The following is a 22,544-nucleotide window of genomic DNA, read 5'->3' as shown; positions in this document are numbered from 1 at the left end:
GGAACTCTAAGATGTTTCCATAACTTTGTACTTCTCTTCTCCAGTTGCCCTTCTTCTCCTATCTGCTGAATTGATCTGCCATTTATTCAGGATTGAGCTCCTATCAGTTATTTCCTGCGGCTTCCCTGATGCCTCTCTCTGTCCCCACTGAACTATCCAGTTGCCCAATATTCCCCCAGCTCGCTGAGCACACACCTATCCTGGCTCGTACCCATTGGTTCTCTCTCTCTTTTTTTTAAATTGAGGTATAATTGACATATAACATCATACTGTTTCAGGTGTATAATATAACGATTTGATATTTGTAGGTATTACAAAATCAGTCTAGTTAACATCCATCGCTACGCATAGTTACAAAATTCTTTTTCTCTTGTGATGGGGACTTTAAGATTTGCTCTCAGCAATTCTCAACTGTGCAACACCGTGTTATTAACTATAGTTGCCATGCCATTATATTCCATGGCTTACTTGTCTCATAACTGGAAGTTTGTACCTTTTGATCCCTTTCACCCATTTGGCCCACACCACCCTTTGCTTCTGGCAACCACCAATCTATTCTCTGTATCTATGAGCTGGGAGGGGGGGTGGGGGGGGGTGGGGGGTTGTGGTTATTTTTGTTGTTCCACACATAAGTGAGATCATACAGTACTAGTCTTTGTATGACTTATTTCACATAGCATAATGCAACTTGAGGTCCATCTGTGTTGTTGCAAATGGTAAGATTGCATTATTTTTTATGGCTAAATAATATTATATATATCATTATGTGTAAATAACATAGAGTGATATTAATATATATTAATGTTTTAATATCAATAATATTATATAAGAAATATATATTTATTTGTTATATAATATTATTATATATTATACATATAATAATATATATACAATCACAAGGGACACTTAGATTGTTTCCATATCTTGGCTATTATAAATAATGACTGCAGTGAACATGGGGGTGCAGATATCTTTACAAGTTAGTGAGTGTTTTTGTATTCTTTGGATAAATACCCAGAAGTGGGATTGCTGGATCATACAGTAATTCTATTTTTAACTTTTTGAGGAGCCTCCATACTGCTTTCCACAGTGGCTAAACCAGTTTGCATTCCCACCAACAGTGCAGGAGGGTTCCCTTTACGCCACATCCTTGTCAACATTTGCTACTTCTTGTCTTTTTGAAGATAGCCATCCTAACAGGTGTGAGCCATATCTCATTATGGTTTTGATTTGCACCATTGGCTCTTGATTTGTCTATGTCTCTGCCTCCCCCATACCTTAAAAGCTCTTTGGGGGAAAGACCATATCACTGTACCTGACGTATAGTTGATGCTCCACGTTTGCTGAGTCAGTGAACGTGAACTAGACTGTGTTCTGTGTGCAAAGTTACCCCGAGCCACACCCCTTCTCCAGTACAGGGCAGCCCCCTGCCCCTGTCCTTGCTCCGGTAGGCTCTAGTCTGACCCACTCTCAGCCAGTTCCGCTCAGTCTCCCAAGTGACCATTGTGAACGTCAGATCTGATCATCTCTCTCCACTCTTGCCTATAGAATGAAGGACAAACCCCTGAAAGTGACAGAGTCATCCCTCCATAATCCCATGCTTTACCTCATCTCTGCCACTTCTTTCTCCACTTCATGTTTCCAGAATATCCATGTGCCAATGTAGTGGCTCCACATCTACCGAACGCCACCTCTTGCCTCCATGCAGCTATCCTGCTATTGCCAGCGATTGAAGAGTTTTCTCCCCTTCCCACCTTTTTCCCAGTCAACTCCTCATCAGCCTTTAAAATTCAGTTCCCAAGTGGTCTGGTTGCCTGAGGCCTACTGAGGGCTCCTCACCTGAGTTCAGAACACCCCTTTATTATAAGACCACAGGTACAAGAGGTCAAAATCAATAGCTATGGATTAGACCGGAAGCCCCTTGAGAAAAGAGGGCTTGTGTCTGTATCCCGGGGTCTGACTTACACCCTGTACCATAGTCTCTGGGAAACATTTCATGAACAAAATTGTCCGGAGGCTCCCATGCTTTGTCTTCCTTTGAGCTGGGGACTACTGTAAGTAAATTAGGCACGGGCGGGGAAGGAGTGAGCTGTAGGTCCCCACAGCTACAAACCAGAATATTACCAACTATTGTACTGTGGCAGCAACTTATTCTTTAAAAAAAGAAAAAAAAAGTATAACCTTGTTTCATCACAGGAGTGCTCCCGACCACTTGTTTAAACTGGATGATAGAATAAAAAATACAGAAAGAGTAATTTTGAAATATCAACAAATTCACCTAACTAATGTGCCATGACAATAGGCAATTGGTAAGAGCAGCACTATTGTATGTAAGTAAGAAAATAGCATGAAACTCAATAAAGAGATAGATTTTCAGGTTATTAAATGGAGGACTAGACAGAAAAGGAAATGAGATGTGTAAGCTTGTGGTAACACAGTATTGGGCTGCATATAACTTGGATAAAATCTGATTTAGAGTTGGTATGTTTCCATAATGCCGACCTCTCTACTTCAAAATCAAATGCATTGGGTTGAGTTAAAGGCTAGCATTCCCCCCCTGCCCCCCCCTTCAACTCTGGGCTTGACTATTTTATCAGTAAATTTAAAAATGAAGAAGAAATGCATCCCTTCAAAGAACTTCCTAGTAGTTTGCCACAAAATCACAGTATGCTGCCCACCCTTGTTTATTTCCTTCCTCTCCTCAAGTGTCCCTGCTCCCTCCTTACAGATCTGTTGATCACCCTGCATTACCTGGACCCGGACCCCTTGCAAGATCTACCTTTTTCTCCAGAGTACCTCTAGAATATTCTCTAGGGCATGCATGTCTGCTCTCAGAGTCCCCTCTGTCCACCTGCAGTGATGTCCAGAGTTTGTGAAGCCATCTGAGTAGAGCCTCACTTCTGCCTCTACATCCAGGGCCTCCAAGAGCCATAAGTCATCTAACTGCCCAAGTGGCCAGACACCTCCTGAAATCCCAGCACAGTGAGGCTGCACAAAGGAGAGTGTATCCCTCCTTAAGTGATCCGCACCGTCACCTGGCCTCAAAGCAGCAGTATTTATGCCCAGGGACAGATAGGTTCATCCTCATCTGGGGAAACAGCCCCTTCTGTTCCCACCCGTGCTGCTGTCTACATGGGCTTTGCTCTGTCTAGCTCACGAGGCTGGGCTGGGGATGTAGACTCGCAACAGCCCTTCCATGTCCACCACCACAGCCCAATAATAAAAATAGAAAAGCTTCGTTCCCTGCCTCCTTATCCTGAAGCACCCAGGTAACATGAAACCTAAAGATTAAGCCCTCCCCCCGGCCCTACCCACACTCATTTCCAGGCATTCAATTTCCAGAGACATCTGGGGCTTGGGGTCCGCGATGTCCAGGGAATTGCTGGACCTTCATCTTTAGATGCTGCCATTACTGAGTTTTATATCCTGGAGTATCCCAGGATTCCTTGCAGGAATCTGCCTGAGCTGCTGAGAGGAGGCCTAAAAGTGCTGACTCACAGGATGAAGTCACACATTAGAGATTATTCAAGACTCTCAAGACGGGGTCATCATGTCTTCCGAGGCTCTGGCCAGTCAGTTCTGTGTAGTGTGAAAGACTGTAAAGCGTGGTGCTGTATTGAAGAAGAAGAAAGAAGAAGAAGAAGAAGAAGAAGAAGAAGAAGAAGAAGAAGGTGGAGGACAAGGACGATGAAGAGGACGAGGAGGAGAAGAAGGAGAAGAAGAGTTTAGACAAATTTGCCTGCCAAATTTTTACCCTTTTCTGTAAATATTAAAGGGCCAAACTCCCACCAAGGTCCTGGTCAGGCCTAGATATCCTCGACTCACCCCTTCCTATGTTCATTCAATAAATGTTGATTGAGGGCCCATTGGCTGCCCGGCACTGTTGAAGGATTCAAAGCTAGAGCAGTGAACTAAAATCCATATTCGAGAGAGGAGGATAATGGGAATGAACAAATGAAAATATCAGGCCTTATTAGTGCTGTGAGGGAAGTTTTAAAAAACTTGATTGTGGGAAATTGCAAGTGTACACAAAAGTAAAGCAAGTAATAGAACAAACCACACATTTCTACCCCCAGCTTCCAGATGCTCAACCCGAGACCACCTTCTCCACCCCATCGCTCTCCCCACCTCACCATGGATTATGTAGAAACATCCCCGACGTCCTATCGTCTCCTTATACAGGTCTTGGAGTGAATCTCTGAAAGAAAGGCAGATAGGGTGGTCAAGGAAGGTGTCTCTAAGGGGTGACCTGGGAGAAGAGGTGTGTGAGTGGGAAAGAGAGATCCAGATGTAGACCTAGCAAATGTGAGCATGCTGACATCATTGAGGATCTGTGAAAGGACCAGTGTTACTGCCCTGGGGGGAGTGAGGGCCAGAGAGAACCCAATCCTACAACAGCATGACCAGAAGTTCCTAGAAGGAATAAAAACTCCTACAACAAAACACATATAATGCTTCCTGTGTGCCAGAAATTCCTCCAGTGTATTGTATATGGCAACTTGTTTGATTTTTCACAACCCTGTGAAGTCATGGCCACTATTAATATTCCCATTTTACTAGGGCGCCTGGGTGGCTGAGTCAGTTGAGCGTCCAACTCTTGGTTTCCGCTCAGGTCCTGATCTCACAGTTCATGAGTTCGAGCCCCACATCAGGCCCTGTGCTGATAGCACGGAGCCTGCTTGGGATTCTCTCTCTCTCTCTCTCTCTCTCTCCCTCTCAGCCCTGTTCGTGCTGTATCTCAAAATGAATAAATAAACTAAATAAAAAATTCCCATTTTACTAAAACTGAAGAAACCTGAACACAGAAAGTGTCTCCGTCCAGTCAGGCTGTACTAAGGAAATACTGGGTGGCTTACAAACAACAGAAATTTATTTCTCACAGTTCTGGTGGCTGGCAAATCCAAGGGTGAGCCACCAGCATAGTCAGGTTCTGGCCAGAGCCTCTTCCTGGTTCACCTCGCCTTCTCACTGTGTCCTCACATGGTGGAAGGGGCTAGGGATGTCTATAAGATCTCTTTTATAAGGCATTAATCTCATTCATGAGGGCTCCCCCCCTTGTGATGTAAGCTCATCCCAAAGGCCCCTCCTTCTAATACCATCATCTTTGGGGGTTAAGATTTCAGCATATGAAGGGAGGGGGCACAAACTGTACAGACTACAGTTACTCAGGCAATCTGGTTCCAGAATTCAACCTCTTAATCCCTTCAGGTAGAATGGCTCATCCATTGTCAGTCACATCTCTGTGCAACTCTGAGCAAGTGTAGGTGAAAAGACTCAGAGCTGCTCATCCCAGGTCTCTTTGGACCCTCCATGTCTCTCACCACCGCCCACCCCAGACTGCCACCCTCTCCAGGTCTGGATACTGCTCCTTACACAGCTCATCTCTTCCTGCTTCCCTTCCCTCCCTAACAATGTCTTTTTCCCTGTTTGACTCTAAGCCCCATGAGGGTAGGGAACATGTCATGTCAGTTTCCCCTCATACTGTGCCCACCACATGGTGGGCACTGAATCAGTGTTTGTGAGAGGAAGACATTAATGAGTAAAAGGAAGTGATGTTTGCACTGTAGCGGGTAATGATAATGTTCCACCTGGGTCCCCTGGAATCCCATTTCCATGAGTTGCCTTTACCCTTTTGCGGGGTTTTCAGCAACCAGCGCCTGCAGCTTTTCTCCCATCCTTCAGCCTCCAGTATGAGCTTTACCCCAAGAGCAAAGAACCAACAGTGCCAGGGATTAGATTTCCAACCCATCTTTGACCCCAGGGGCTGTCGACTAGGACTGTCAAGTGCCCAGTGAGAACATCCAACTCCCTTGCCTTGGGCTGGGACAGCTCTAAAGCCTGACTCACACTCTACAGCCTCCCCGGGACGAGAATCCTTCCCTTCCCCATCCTGTTTCTGGGAAACCCAACTTCAAACATTAGGTCATTTAAAAAAACTCCTCTGTTAACAAATATGCCTGGAGATTAGAGGATTACTAGGAAGATACTATACTTGCAGTTTTGTCATAAAATAAAACTTATTCTAAAACTATCCTGGAATCAATGTGATTTTACACTGACGAACCAAAGATAGTTTAGGATGTTGTAGTGCCTGGGTCATTGTTGCAAACCTCAGGCACTTCAGCTGGAGACTTCCGGTGGGCAGAAAGTTGGATGGTCGGCAACTGGTCCATTGCCATTTCTGCAGGGAAATGGGCAGAAGATGAGTGGCAAAGCATGGCTCGATATTAAAACTCACAAAACTGATCTCGAACTGTTATGAGAGTTTTGTAACATAATAATCATGAGACCCATGGGGATAGCCTTGTAGGATAAAACCCACATCAAATAGGTTTTTGAGATAAATATGGCCACCTTCCAACATTTGTCTACTAGTATTTCCTTGACCTTTTAAGAGAAGACTTGAGGGTAATAAATGGAAGCACTGATTTGGCCAAAAGGGTCCCAAGGGACCAAGAGACACATTTTTCACATCTACAGCTTAAGAAAAGTCAAGGACCTAATGCATGTAAATGAACTTGGAAAGCCACATTTGCCCTCCTGTTTCTAGGCAGCCGCTGCAAGTCACTTGGACCTTAAATGGGAGGGAACAGTGACAAATGCATTTATGAACATCTTCATTTAAAACAAATGGCGCCCTGGTTTCAGGGTTCTAAATTGAGAAGTTAGTAGCAAAAAGAGCTGCTCCAAAATCCATACTCTATGAAATCCACATAGCTCATGAGGAGAATGATAAAACTATAGATCATGGCCAATTATGCTTCAAGGAAAGGTTTTAAGCCTGCTGCATTCATAACTCCCTCTTGGAATAAAGGCATAAACATAGAACATAATGCCATAGCTAAGCTGCCTCATGCTGCTATATTTTTGTAAATAAGATTCATAAGATTAGAATACTGTAAGGGCACCTGGGTGACTCAGTCAGTTGAGGGTCCAACTCTTGATTTTGGCTCAGGTCATGATCCCAGGGTCATGGGATCAAGCTCCGTGTCAGGCTCTGAGATGAGTGTGGAACCTACTCGGGATTCTCTCTCTCTCTCTCTCTTTCTCTGTCTCTCTTTCTCTCTCTCTCTTTCTCTCTCTCTCCCTCTGCCCCGTTCCCTGCTCATGTTCTCTCTCTCAAATAAATTTTTTTTAATATTTAAAAAATTGAGGGGCGCCTGGGTGGCGCAGTCGGTTAAGCGTCCGACTTCAGCCAGGTCACGATCTCGCGGTCTGTGAGTTCGAGCCCCGTGTCAGGCTCTGGGCTGATGGCTCAGAGCCTGGAGCCTGTTTCCAATTCTGTGTCTCCCTCTCTCTCTGCCCCTCCCCCGTTCATGCTCTGTCTCTCTCTGTCCCAAAAATAAATAAACGTTGAAAAAAAAAATTAAAAAAAAAAAATTGAATGCCACGATCAGCAAACTTTTCATGAATAGTGTCATGATTACAAATGCTCAGATTCAAGAAACCTGAATTCTTTACCAGGATGGAGGTTGTGAGTCTTTCAGAGAGAGAGAAGATAAAGCAAAGACACCCCTACACCATGTAGTGACGTAATTTATGCTGCCATCTTTCTTTTTGGAGAGAGAGAGAAAGAGAGAGCCGCAAGCTTGACCTGAACTGAAATCATGACCTGAGCCGAAATCAAGAGTTGGACACTCGGCCAACTGAGCCCCTGTGGTAACATTTTTATGATGTCATATGTATGACATCATCTAAGAGTGCTCCTGGAAGAGACTCTAATTGAAGTTTTTCTTCTCATTGCCACCTCGTGTTTTCAGATAAAAAAGATGTATACAAAGCAGGGGAGATCTGGGAATATGGATTTTTTTTCTCATTATGAAATGAGCACTAATATCCATATTGATGTATGGATGTAGATATAAGCCATTGCAAATCCTTCACTGCCTTCACTCTCAAATCAGCAACTGTGGGATAGAGTCACTCACAATATTTTGACATGAAGCAGGAATTAAACACCAAAATGGGCGTCCTTGTGGAAACCTAACGAATGTTGTAAACTAAGAATGAGTCTGATATGCTAGAAAGAAGGTCTCCTCTCGCTGGTCTGCCATGACCAACCCTGGCCTCACAGGCCAAACACTGCTTTCTCCATAAATTTCTCTATAAATAATCAAGTATGAGGAAGCCCAAGACAAGCAGGTAAAGTCAAGTTTTCCATTCTTCTTTTTGATGTCCTCCAGCCTGAAGTCTTTTTAAGTGGCCTATTTGTCTTTTAAGTCGTGAAACCTCCTCTAATAATCACGTTAGTTAGCTAGGAGCTTCCTTCAAGCCACTCTGTAAGAATGAGCTAAATAAAATCAGAAAATACAGTTAAAATATAAATATGGAGAACACAGTTGCCTGTGTCCACATTATTTCCAAACGGAAAAGATATTTATAAAGGTGAGCTCTAATTCTGATAAACTGATGAGTTCAAAATCTTCATGCACAATGTGAACAGTGAGAATGATAGCTGACGTTTGTTGAGAACATAATATGTGCCAACTGTTATTCTACAACTTTTGTATGTAGTAGCTCATTTCTTCCTCATTGTGACTCTGTGGATGGTACCTTCTTTACACCCATTTTACCCATGACACGATGAGACGTGGTTTACTTAGTCACAACCCAAGACAGTCTGGTTTCAAAGCCGATGCCCTCCCCTGCGTGCATGGATGGGCTCTGAGCCCTTCCTTGCTGGTACAAAACTATTTTTAATAATTATTCTCTGTTATTTTATTCTCTAAAACGGGGGAGGCCAGGGGCCATCTTAATAAATTAGTGTTTCTTCGGGCACATGGGTGGCTCAGTCGGTTGGGCGTCCGACTTCGGCTCAGGTCATGATCTCACAGTTCATGAGTTCGAGCCTCGCTTCGCACTCTGTTGCTGGCAGCTCAGAGCCTGGAGCCTGCGTCAGATTCTGTGTCTCCCTCCCTCTCTGTTCCTCCCCTGCTCATGCTCTCTCTCTCTCTCGTTCAAAAATAAATAAAAACATTTTTAAAAATTAAAAAAAAAATTAGTGTTTCTTCTCTTAGTAGGTTGTTTTTAGACTATCTATGAATTATACAACCATAGCTTGATGGATTCAAGTCCAAGAATCCATTTGGTAAAACAGCCAAGGATCTGTAAATCCTTGCTTTCGGAGCTTCCACATTTATAAACAAACCTGCACTAGAATTCAGCATGACTTTCGAGTCAGTCTGTGGAAAATGCAAGTATGTAATACAATCAGACTTCATTTGGGCCATCCCTCTGCTGCTTAGGCACATTGGCAATGAAAGATCTGAACGCATAAACTTGGCAGCAACTTCAAAATATCCAGTTGGTCCTAGAATGCCAACGTTCTCATTATGTACATTTGTTGTGCCTGGGCTCCCCGCTGTCCAAATCTACCCTGAGTCTCCAATCAAGAAGAAGGGGTGATAGGAACACTGCTAATATGACATGACTGGGGACAATACAGAGTGACATGACCCGAGGTGATGAAGGGAACACTTATGGCTTCCCTCCCATTCCCTCCCCCTCCCTGCCACATATGTTGATGCATATTACATCCCTGCCTTGGCAGTCACAGGCAGAAAGGCCCAAAGATATTTATGAAGCTGTATCCATCAACAACTCCAATGGTCCACCTGAAATGCTGTCAACTTGCACACTGACTAGTACCCGCCGTCTGCACGCGCCACAACCCCTCACCTTCAGTTCTAGCTCTACGTCCAGGGGCCAGCAAGGCATCTCCCCAGAGCCCCCCAGGCCTTTCCCAAAGACCTAGGGATGCAGGGCAAGAAATAAGAGAGTCATCAAGTTGGCATTTGCTCCATTAAGAGGGAAAGGCAGCAAAGGGAGGAAACTAGGACCAGGATATAGAGGAAATAAACATTAAAAATCACCAAAATCTGTACATCTGTGGTTGCCGAAGCAACCTTCCAGAGAAGCACAAGGATACCCATTCCTGGCCCTGTAACACAAAGGCTGAGAGCCTGCCCTTAAGTAGCCACTTTGTTTCTCATTCAGAACCATAGCTGACCCTTGATATAACGCCTGAATTTACAGCAAAGGTCCTTTACGTAGGACCATAGCCGAACAATACACTCACGTCCTAAATGGAAGGAATTCTCCAGTATCATATCCAGAGAGGACTTCCATAATTTCCTATTTGAATTTTTGATTGACCGAGATGTTAGGGAAATGTCTTACAATTTCTAAAAATATTTTCTCGGGGCGCCTGGGTGGCTCCGTCAGTTAAGCGTCCGACTTCAGCTCAGGTCATGATCTCTCGGGCCATGAGTTTGAGCCCCGCGTCGGGCTCTGGGCTGATGGCTCAGAGCCTGGAGCCTGCTTCCGATTCTGTGTCTCCCTCTCTCTCTGCCCCTCCCCTGTTCATGCTCTGTCTCTCTGTCTCAAAAATAAATAAACGTTAAAAAATTTTAAAAATATTTTCTCTTCGTTAAATACGAAGCATGGTCTGTCTTCTTCAGAAAGCATTCTGCATGTCCCGATCTAAATTTTGCACCTGAAATTCAGGGACAAAATGGCCTCTTCAACACTAAAATCAAACTGCACGTGATTTAATTTTTCTTTGACCTAAGGAAACTTATTTTGAGATCTGTCTGAACCTGGGGAATTTCATTATAATTTTAACTTTTATTGCATAAAAGAAGGGTAAACATAGCAGCTGGCACATGAACTGAGAATGGTGTACTAATAGGCTGTCTGTCCTTGCAGTTTGGGGAAGGTATTCCTAAAGAATCTTCTCACTTTGGGAGTGAAAACAGGTACACAGTACAAACTCTTTCCCTGAAGGTGGCTAAGCCAAAAGCAGGGAGAGTTTTCACTTAACTATTTGCCACAATTTGCCCCATCTACACTATAAAAGCAGGAAACCAAGAACAAGGCCAACCCGAATTTTAAATCCCATGGTGGTAATCTGGGATAAGACAGGGTTTCTTTTAGACTGATGAATGAGAATTTTTTTTCTCCTTAAAATGAAAATCATTCTTGTCTTTTAGGAGAGAGATAAAGGCAAAAGACACATAAAGTAATGAGCTTAAAATGGATTTTCACTTCTTAAAAAAAAATCTGCTTCAGGTCAATGGGATTTCTGTAGAACCAGTTATGTGAAATTCGATTATAGATTAATAAAGAAACCAAAGAGATAAGGATATCACATTAATGGAAAAAGAATTATTAAATTCCTGTCCTTTTTTGATGTTTCCTCTGACAATTAGTATTCCCGTCCTCATCAGGTGATACAAAACTCTAGGCAAATGTCCAAAGGAATTAAGCAGTAAAATATGTTTTGAGGGAAAGAAAGAAGGAAGGAGGAAAAGAAAGAAAGAAGAGAGACTGAATTGAGAAAGTAAAGAAGAAAAGTAGAACAAGAGTTTCTGGGACCTGCATTAAGTATGGCATTAATTTTTTTCCCACCAAGTCTTAGTCTTGGCAGGCTTCCACTCAAATGCAGGAATTTCATGGATGTGGGAACGGGTGATGGAAAATGCATTATTATACACAACAATCGTTGTACTTGAGAGGAACTATATGGGGAAAAAAATAACACCCTAGAATAAATACAAATGAAATTCATGTATCAAAACCAATACTGTGAAAATAGTTTAAATGTTTCTTGAATTTATATCTAGTCATTAACCTAAATGCAGATTTTAGTTCAGGCTACACTTTTGCCTCATGGTCAGAAGGCCTGAAAACCTGTGGCGTGGAAAATTGGCAGGATAAAGAATATTGAATTGGTCTCCATGGAAAAACAGGTTTTGGCAGCTATAACCTCCTCCTTGAGTGGGTTCCCCCCCAACCCAAGTCAAATTCTCCTCCCTCTTTCCTTGTCCCAGGAAAAAGACCAAGGGAAGACCATATATTAGCTAAGACAGCAAGCAGATAGATATCAACATGGCCATTCACCAAAGGACCTTCCTCATTGGCCTTGAACCCCATAGTCAGGGTGAGCCCCCCCCACCCCCGCCCCGCCAAAAGTCTCAACCCTAAGCTCACCCTCTGAGAGCACAGAGGCTGGAGGTTTCTATTTCTACTGACTTTGGTTTCCTTCTTCCTTGAAGAAAGGGAGTGAGGCATCCATCTTACCCAATGACCCTAAAAGAAACTGCAATTCACAAACAAAAATGATAAATTTATTTGCAGAAATCCTTCACATCTGTTCCTCCCCTCCAATCCTGCTCCAAACCTACTTTAATCCACAACCAGTCTGCTTACCTCAAGGAAGGGAGACATTTCCCCAGGGTTTTATTTAGGCTAGGGGACAAAATCCAGGGACTTCTTCAAAGTCACTCGTCCACCTGGCAAGACTCTCACGGCCCGCTGCAACCCCAAGGCCCACCTCACTCTCTTCTGGGGCTAGTCCTGAACTCAGTCTCCACTCTGTTCTTTCCAGCCTCCTTTCCAGCCACCCGCCCCCCCACCCCCTACCCCACCACCCCAAGAGCCCACAGCCTCAGAGCGAATGTTCACCAGGCTCCCTCCGGTGGGTTCCGGGCCCTTTGCATGAGCCAGTTGAGTGAGAACTTCTTCCCCCACATGAATGTTGTATCCTTGTGCTGTGCCTCTCTTGGTGGTTCACCCTGATCTTTTCTCTCTTTGCAGCTGGTTAATAATCCACTAACAAGTCAGGCTGCAGCGGCTGCAGCCGCCATGGGCTCCATAGCAAGCTCACAGGCCTTTGGCAATGCCCTCTCCAGCCTTCAGGGGGTCACGGGTCAACTAGTTACTAATGCACAAGGACAGGTGAGTGGGAGATGGGAACAAGAGTGAATCTTTATGGCAGATGGAACTCGGAAAGGAAATGAATTTCTTTTGCATGACAGTGATATGTAACTGCATCTATTCGAGGCAAATAAATAATGTTTACTAGCAATGTCAAGAATAGGAGAAGGGTTGGGAGGTGTTTCTATATTTTAGGAACAAGATTTTTTTCCCCCTTTCCCTAGAATGTCTTACGTTTTTATTTTGTTTTTATTTCTGTACAATGGTTCTTGTTCTGATCTTAACGGAAGGAAATACTTTTCGTGATGGGGCAGTCTTTAAAAAAAAAAAAGTAAATTTTAAAAACAAAATTTCAGTTCTGCTTATGTATTTATTCTTTTTAAACTGGGACGGTGGGGGAAACTGGTAAGTTTCCTTCTCTAATTGCTCTAAGATTTCTAAACTAGTCCTAAGCAAGCCAATTTCTGACTAATATGGGGACCTGATGGAAAGAACCGGGCAGTCCTGTAAGAGAAACAAAGGAAAGGGGGGAGAAGCCTCTTGCTGATTCTCCTGGAAGCTCCTGGGAGTTTCTTGTATGCCTGCAGGCTTACTTCAGTCTGCCGGGGCCATCGAACCTTCCTCATGTCATGGGCAGCGTGACGGTTCCCTCGCACCACTCGTGTGCCCGCGTCGTGGTCCCCAGGACACTGACGAAGCTTCAGATGAGGGCAGCTCCCCCTTTAAGAGCCCAGTAAACCTGAAAGCTCCATGAAGAGCAAACTGGAGTTAAAGCTGAGGGTATCAGAAGTACCCTCCGTTCAAAGGCTTGGCACAGACCCTCAGTGGTTAGGGCACCTTCACCTCAACTGTGGCCGTTGCTGAGGGTGGAGGAGCAGGTAGAAGACGCTAGCATCATCTCCAGGATTTTTCCTCCTAGAGTTATTTTACGGATCCCTGCTTGGCCTGCTCTGTAGAGAACAGGAATTGCAATGTCTTGAACCCTGTTTTTATTTTACATAAAGAGTAAACAGAGATGCATTATAAGCTAAACCGTCTCAATCTACGTCCCAGGGAAAAAAAGCTGACCTTGTTATATTTCCTGGGCGGGTGCAGGATTGTCCCGTCAGAACCCCGAGGGCTGAACGATGGAGCTTGTCAAAGAGCAGCCCCAGGTAATGAATCATCTTATCACAGGTGCACACCACACATATTAAAGGAGGGTTGTATGAACACGGTGCCCTCCACAGTCACCTTTCAATGTCGGCTTTAACCCTTGTTCCAATCCCTTTTCATCAAAGGATCATTTTATGCAGCCGGCTCTAAATGGAGGCTCTCAAAAGCCTATTAAGATTTCTGAACGGACAGGGTTTGGGTGTGGAGGAAAAGTTGGTTTTAATATCTATAACTCACACTCAGATCAGGTCGGTCCTGGAAGCTGCTTCCTAGAGTTATGCCCCAAATGGAACACCCCAATTCATTCCTGCCAGGCAGCTGGCCCTTGAGATGTAAATTTTAAGAGGTCCAGATGGAAAGCATATCCGCGGATGTGCATTTCCCCCTGATTTTTCTGTCCCAGTATCCAAGTAAAATGTGCCACTGTGCCCCACCGCTTGAGAATTTGTGATGGAGAAAATGCTTTATTGCTTAGAAGGAGTTATTAGGAGTGTATTCTTCCGGTGATTTAATGGCTGATCATTTTGCCAGTTACAAATCCATCCCCTTCCTAGGGGCTAGAGTTACAGCCTTTGCTCTGTTTGGCCTTTGCCGACTTCCATCCCAGGGGGGTAGCTCTCCCGGCCCGAGAGTTCCCACAGGAAAATGAGCTTTCAATTAAAACCTTGGTTCATACTCTGCGTATGTAGAAGAAAGCCTGATTTTATTTTAAAATTCTTCTGTTTTAGACACTGTGCTGATAGGTGATTTGATATGGTCCACAAATCTCCTAAAGTGGGAAAGGAAAAAAAAAAAAAAGACCTACATTCACAGAGGAATCAATATTGCCCGCTCGTGATGTCTTGTCTGAGAGTTTTAGAAACATGCCCAATGGTACCATGTGCCAGAGACGACCAAGCTACTCCCATTTCCAAAGTAGATGAATTGGCCATGTTCCCGTAGTGCTGTGGGTTTTTTTTTTTAATCTTTGTAATATAAACACAATCATCTTCCCAGAAAAAAAGAGCATATGCCCTGCACCTCTTGATACAAAGATACTCGTGTGAGCCTTATGAGGTGGCCAGATGGCACCAAAAAAGGAGGACAAAAATTACTTGGGGTGTGTGTGTGTGTGTGTGTGTGTGCACGCACGCGCGCTCCTTTTGCTTGTATTAATGTGGTACAAAAAAATAAGATCACGTTGGAATCAGGTTAATACAATTAGCCTTGCTCAAAAAGCCGTGTAAACTAGAATTACTTTATCCAGCCCATTTTCAATCCCTTAAAAATCTCCACAGAGCTTTCCCAGAAAAGGTACAAAGAGAAAACTCTTAATATATTTATAGATTCTTTCATTTGAGTTCTTGACATCAACTATTTTTTACATTGGAAAGTTTGCCCAGAAGAAATAACATTAAACTCTAAACCTATGTTTGAAAAGCATGTTTTATGCCACTGATACTTTGGGGAGGTCGGGCTGTCGAGGTGGCACAAAATACCCTGATTCTTGCTGTCCGCTGCTAAGATTTTCTTGGCTACCTGGAAGCCAAGAGAGGATTAGCCAGGAAAGAGCTCTCACTGAATTCGGATCTGCCTGAGATACGGTTTAAGCTCCCCTTTCTTCTCATTTTGGACCTGGGAGAAATCAATGACTTAACTTCCCTAAACTAGAGCCTCATCCTCAAAGCTCTAAGGTAGCCCCTGTGAGGAGGCCTGTGCCAGTGGCGATTCTAGATTCCAGGTCTTCCCACTCAACGGGGTGGGCACCCTCCTCACACAGGGAGACATGTCCCAATCCCAAAAAGAAGAAAGCCCACTCCCTGGGACTTGCAGCTTGGTTTCCTTGTCTTGGAATTTGATTGTTTCTATTTACTAGATTTCAGTGCATTTAAAGGGAAGGGAAATCTCCATCTATTTATGGTCTTTTATTTCCTGTTCTTTGGTTTATTTATCTTAATTTTTTAAGTTTATTTATTTTGAGAGAGAGAGCACGCAAACAAGGGAGGGGCAGAGAGAGAGAGAGAGAATGGGAGAGAGAGAATCCCAAGCAGGCTCCACACTGTCAGCGCAGAGCTCAACGCGGGGCTCGAACTCACAAATTGTGAGATCACAGCTTGAGCTGAAATCAAGAGTCAGACGCTTAACTGACTGAGCCACCCACCCTGGTGCCCCTGCTTTTTTAAAAAACAGTAGTTATCAGTTCATTCTCTTACCTTTCTGACTCTGCCATTCATTTGCAGTTAATACAGAAGTCAGACATTATTCCAGAGAGTGATTAATTCTAACAGAAATTCTGCATTCTAAAGTCACAAAACACATATCTTACCCAGGAATGTTATAGTATTTTAAAATTATACCCAACTTCATCCTGAAGGAGCAAGTTCCCTATTGGTGATTGGCGATCATGAAATTTATCATGACTATCACAGTGCTGAGAATAACATTCTAGGGCTGTTTGCTTACCAAATCAGGAACTCATGTGAGTGTGGAAGCCAGACAATGAGATGAGCACCAACTATAGACTTGTTTGAACCCCAAGTCAGCCAGTAACTAACAAGCTCTGTGACCTTCAGTAAATTACTTGAGCTCTCTGAACTTCAGTTTCACCATAAAATAAGGATAGATATAGAATCTGAGTCCCTAGATTATGAAGATTAGATGAGGTAAAGTGTGTAAAAAGCCTACCATGGTCCATGAGTATACAGTTAAAGACTCATACTAATAAGTGGCTGCAATAATTATCATCATCATCATCATCATCATCATTGTGGTTTAGAGTCTTGTCTAGCATTTTCTGGAAACCAATCTTTGGTTTGGGTATATATAGCAAGAAGTAGTGTAGCATACAGGCAAGAAGAATGGGTTCTAGAACCAAACAGCCATTCATCGGCTGTTGGGCCTCGGGCAATTGACTTACCCTCTCTCGTGCCTCAGTTTCCTCCTCTGAAAAATGGGGATCAAAATGGAAGCAGCTTCTAGGATTAAAGAGCTTAGCACGTAGTCAGGCACATAGTCGTCATTCAATAATGCTAACACTCAGTATATGCTATCTGTGATTATTAGTCTAGGTGCGATATGGTTGCAGTTCACACTGAATGTGCTCACTGTGTGTGTGAGGAGTTTGAGAATGTGAGAATCTCAGCAGAGTAAAACATCAAGTTACTTTAGGGAAATCTTATCCTTACCCTGGATAGTTCAGTAGGGGGCATATGTGTGTGTGTGTGTGTGTGTGTGTGTGTGTGTTCTTAACACTCATTCAGTGGGTATGTTCAGGATTTGGCAAGTAGATTTCCCATCGATTTGTTCAGCTCTAGAATTGGCTTCCCTTGTGCCCCTGGCAATATCTCCTTATTGGCATTATTGCAGAAAAGTAAAAGCAAATGAAATTTCATTTTATCCTGGGGCTAAGGAAAAGCATTTTACATTTTAACTGAAGCTCAGAATGTTTCCTGATGAAATTAGTTCTGGACCGCTGTGAAATTTTCTTAAGTGGCACCAAGTCAAGCCAAAGTCCCTCCCTCCCTTCCTTAAAGAGCCAGTCAAGTAAAACAAACAAACAAACAAACAAACAAACAACATTACTTTTCCTAATGTATAGAAAGAAGACAAAATTAAAAGCACTTGCCCATTCAATTCAGGACCCAAGAATACACATAGCATTATATGAATAAATAATGGCTGAGCAGAGCACTTTGGCCAGACAGAAGGATTTGCAGTAGGTAGGAGCTGCCTCCTAAGAGGAACACAGGCCAAAATGGAAGAAAGGCAGTCTGCTGACACAATAGTAGCCTATGCATCGTAGCTTAAAAAGGACACCCTTGAATGTGCAAAACCACGGAGGGTGAGTTGCTTGTATTCAGCAGCCCTGGGCTGGAGGAGGGCAGGTGGCGAGGCAGGAATGTCACCAAGTACTGTGTTTGTGCACATCGACATTCTAATATCCTGACCTTCAAATATGTGAAAAATATTGTCTTAGAATTGAAGAAACGCGATGCGTACTTATGTTGGGGCATTCCTCTGAATTCGAATAATCAAAAGCTAAAGAACATCTCTCGAAGACGGTAGAGCAGCTAAGACCATGGGCTTGGGAGGAAACAGGTCTGATTGGAACACATTTCTAGCTATGTGGTCTTGGGGGTCTTGGGTAAGTTATGGAACTTTACCGAGCCTCTGTTTTCCTCATCAGTGAAATGGGAGTGATAAGATGTGTCACATACATTGTTGTGGGGTTAAACATGACAGTAGCAGGAAATGTGTTCAGCACAGTGCCTGATATGTCTTAAGTATTTAATAAATTACATGAATGTATCAATAAATTAATGCTATAGCTTTTTAGAATGAAAAGCTGGCGATGGAGCCTGAACTATGGGTTGCTAAAGGAATTCAACACCTAATTTAAATAGGAAGATGAGAATCTTTTAGAGAGAATCACTACACGTTGAACGGAAATGAAGCTATAATAAATGCAAATCTCAGCCAAATAATTGAGATATAATGAATTTATTCAGTAAGTGTCCATTGAACCTCTCTGTGGGTTTTATTAGATCTGTGCAGGAGAACAAATAAAACCATAGCTGCCCACGTTTGTAAAACTAATTTCAAACCCTGTGCCAAGGAGATAAAGTGTGCAACTTTGACAATGTGACCAGAGCAAATGAGGTACATTAGACACATCCAGCTAAAGCCATTTGATCAGGAATTTAGGGAGTTTTGCACATACTCTTTTATTCTATTTTTTATAATGAACCACATTAAATGTATAAAAAGCAAAAAAATAACTTTTTACCAAAAAAATTTTCAAAAGGATCGTTGCTCAACCACATTAACGTAAGATTAACATAAATGTTAAGATATTAACATTTTTCCGCATAAGCTTCAGCCCTCTTGCTTATTTTTAAAAGAAATAAAGGGATAAAGCTGAGACCTTGGCACTCTCTCCCTCCCCCACCCTTCCCAAGGTGATACTGTGATAGCATTGGTAATTCCTTTAATGCAAGTTTTGCATCTTTACTAAAAAATTATATCTTTTTTAAAAGGTACAAAATCATATGTACAGAATACCATTTTTAATACAAACAGTACACTATATTGCTTAGACATTTTGCATAACTAAGAATCAAACATGGTTTGTTGAAAATACAGGGTAGGTGTCTGCATATTCTTCCCCAAATATAAACAGAACAATCTATTTAGGTAATGGTTTTGGCCATGTTTTTAAACCCAAACTCAAAACAGTCTGACAAAGGATTTTATTTTCTCCTTTGCAAATATCATTATACAAAGTCTTAAAAAGTGTAAAAATTCGATCACATGCACCGGAATACACTTCAAATAAGCTTCTTTTTTTTTTTTTTTTTTTTTTTTTGTCGCATTTTTTAACACTTTTTAAATCAGCTCTTTCTAGAGACTGGGAAAGAAATGTTCATGGGGTTAGTAATATTATAAGAATTTTACCCTGGCTTCATCTCAGTAATAAAGATGAAACAGTAGCAACAATAAACAACCTCGATCTTTCTACTAACATATCAAATTTCCCCTTTGAGCCCAATTGAGAGCTTTATTTCCTCATTTCGGAAGAGGCCATTGCATTAAAGCAGCGTCTCCCTAAGTGTGCGCCTTGGAAATGAACGAGCCCTTGGAGACGGCGCACAAACCAGGGTTCCCCGGGCTGGACGCCGGGTGGCGCAGCGCCCCTGGCGCAGCCGCTGATGTGTTCGGATGGGGCCGGGCAATTCTGTTGTGACGCGCCGCGGACCCCCTTTAACTTTCCTGATCCTGCTTTCCCCAGACTTCCTGTCCGCAACATTTAGTAGAGTTGACGTCGGCAAAGCGCACTTCGGGAAATGCTGCGGGAAGTCACTTCCTATCCGCGCTTTGGATCGTGTGATAATGATTTAAATCGGAAAGGAGCCCCCTCCTGGGATTTGCGCGCTGAGGTCCGGAGGGCGCACACACACCTGGGAGCGCGTTTGCGGGGAGCAGGTGGACCGCGCGGCTCTGCCCCCGGGGCTGTGCTGGCAGCGCTAGGCCAGTCCCCCGGCCCCCGCTGGGACGCTCTCCCCCGAGCGACAGGTCAGGGCTGGAGTGGAGGGTGCCGGCTGGTGGGGGGTGACCCGAGGCCTGGCCCTCGGGTCCTGGGTCCTCGCCCTTCTGAGGAGTGGGGCTCCCTGGACGGTAAACGACGCTAATGAGCCCTGATGGCCCAGGGCTCCGCAGTGCTTTCGCGGGAGGTGAATTTGATGGGAAGCCTCGCTTCTGGCGCGGCTCGGCTGCTGACACGTAGGACGTAATCGGGTCTCAGAGCCGGTCAACGCCAGCAGAAGCGTGCTCTGTCCCTCATCATGACAGCCAAATATTCAGCCCAGACCTTCGCTGCCCTACCAGAGGTCGCTCCTCCCCCCGCCCCGCGCTCTCCTTCTTGCCCCCATTTTTAAAATGAAAGGGTTAATCCCGTTAATGCCATCAACCCAAAGAGCTGGCCAACTTGAAGAACTAAAAATAAAGCACCCTCTGAACTCTTTCTCCCTACTCACCACGCCTCAGGGCAACCTGTCCTGTGCAATTAAAGGGGTGGCCAAAAATACACAATTAAAAAAAATAAAATCTCAGTTTAGGAGATTTTCCCTGCAGAATGAGTCAGGAGAGAACCAAGCTCTCTCTTATCTAAAGCAGAATTTTGGATTGTGGTGCTGTTGCTTCCTTCCCCACCCCACCCCCCACCCCCCCACCCCTGCCTCTAACCCTTACATTAAAATAAAAAAAATCTTCATCTATGAGTATTTCGTTTTCCTGGGAATATGGAAATGTGTCCTTGTGTAGGCTCCTCAGTAGAGACTAGGCACATCCTTTGTGGCTAAATAGGAAAGAGGCCAGTTAACTAACGCAGCAACCTAATTAACAGCTGTAATTCTAAACAGGTAACAGTTACCAACCACATGCCATGCACAGAGGGCGCCCTCAGAGCTCCTCTGACTTCTCACATCTTGGTTTCACTAGCGTGGTGAAACAAAATACTACCACCTAATGCTCATGTAGCTTGTTTCAGTATGTGAAGTTCTAGACCCATGTGAGTTCTTAGAAGAGCCCCAGGTTTAGCTGAACATTCCTTCAGGCTAAGTGGTTTCTAGAAAAAGAATCATGGAATCGATGACGTTTCCCAGGCACTGAGCCTTCACCATGGGGCTGGTATCATCTGTGATCCTGCCAGAGCACTTGACCGTAGTTTGATTACCCTAGCTGTGCACAGGAGCACACTTTTGGGGTGATGCCGCTAGGAACTGGGCAGAACTGACATCCGAGCCTGGAGTCCACACCCATCCTCCCACACCACCCTCACTTGCTTGCGTTTAAAGACCTAGGTTCATTTCCTGGATGTTCTCTTAGATAGGTCACAAACTCCCGAAACATCGTCACTCCATCTCCAAATGAGAACTGTAATTCTTGCCCTATCAACCTCAAAGATCTCTCTTGAAGGTATATAAACACATACACTTGAAAACTATTAAAAGCTATATACCTTGCCAAAATATGTTATTTTAATCAATATTCTCACCGTTACTATTTTTGCTGATCAAAGGAACTGGAGAACTAGTTTCAGGGAAGTCTCTGATAGAGCAATGAGACAATCTTGATTTAAAAAAAAAAAAAAAAAAAAAACCACCTCAGGTCTCCACTTTATCTCTTTATCTTGCTGGGGAAAAATCAACCTCAAGGCATCAAGGTCTGGGGGACTAGAAGCCACCTGCCTTCCAGCGTGGCATTCTAGCCATGAAGGAAGAGTGGGTTCTCACCAAAGTGAGCTTTTCTGAGCCAAACAGGAAAATCTGTCTCAGTGACTCTTCAGCTGGGGTTTTTTGTAGTATCACACAGCAAAATGATTTTGGAATTGAGGAAGTTCCCAAAGTGACAAGGCCCTATACATTTCTATATCCTTCCCTTTGGAAGCTATCCTTCTAAAGAAGTAAGCCCTTCCAAAGAAAAAGAGAACTATCTAATACTGTATTATGAGTCTAAGAAACCACTGATGTTATGTTATACCATCAATTTAAGAACAGCTTTTTCTGAATGGAAGAAAATACTAACACTTTTTTTTATGTTTATTTTTTGAGAGAGAGAGAGAGGGAGGGAGAGAGAGTATGCGTGCATGAGATGGGAGGGACAGAGAGAGAGGGAGACACAGGATCCAATGCAGGCTCCCCACTGTCAGTGCTGAGCCCGCCAGATGCAGGGCCCAAACCCCAACCATGAGATCTTGACCTGAGCCACATTCAGGAGTCAGACGCTTAACTGACTGAGCCACCCAGGCACCCCCAAAATACTACCACCTTAAACAGATATATCAGTTGTTAGGGCAACCTAATTTCACAAATATTAAAAATAGGAAAAAGATGTGGGAGTCCTATAATTGAGGAAATATGTTATTTATTTGATAAATAACCTTAACCAAATCCAGTGTCAAAAAGACTGTACTGTGGGCTGTACAGTAACAAGTCAAGGATGGAAGTGAAAGCTATTTATGTCTCAGTTTTCCCAACTAGAGAATGAAAATTAGACTTGATTTGGGGCTGAGGATAAGGAAAGAGGCAGTGCTGAATTTTGACCCAGCTTCCCTAGAGCAACACTAACTTTTTTAGCGAACAATTTTTATGGTTAAGCAGAACATTTTTAGAGAGGGACAACCTTCCATTCACATG

At 43.5% G+C, this 22,544-nt stretch overlaps 1 protein-coding gene across 4 annotated transcripts in view; it reads left to right on the top strand.

The window, feature by feature from the left end:
- POU6F2 (POU class 6 homeobox 2) overlaps positions 1-22,544 on the top strand; it is a 495,064-nt gene that overhangs the window by 425,021 nt on the left and 47,499 nt on the right. For all 4 annotated transcript variants that reach the window (XM_045494367.1, XM_045494365.1, XM_045494366.1 and 1 more), the window contains exon 6: positions 12,598-12,738. In XM_045494367.1, the coding sequence (XP_045350323.1) occupies positions 12,598-12,738 (141 nt within the window). The remainder of the gene's footprint in view (positions 1-12,597; positions 12,739-22,544) is intronic.

The sequence above is a fragment of the Leopardus geoffroyi genome, chromosome A2, assembly GCF_018350155.1.
Source record: "Leopardus geoffroyi isolate Oge1 chromosome A2, O.geoffroyi_Oge1_pat1.0, whole genome shotgun sequence".
Lineage (NCBI taxonomy): Eukaryota > Metazoa > Chordata > Mammalia > Carnivora > Felidae > Leopardus > Leopardus geoffroyi.
The sequence above is the reverse complement of the archived record's forward strand: the minus strand, read 5'-3'. Positions and strand labels throughout refer to the sequence as shown.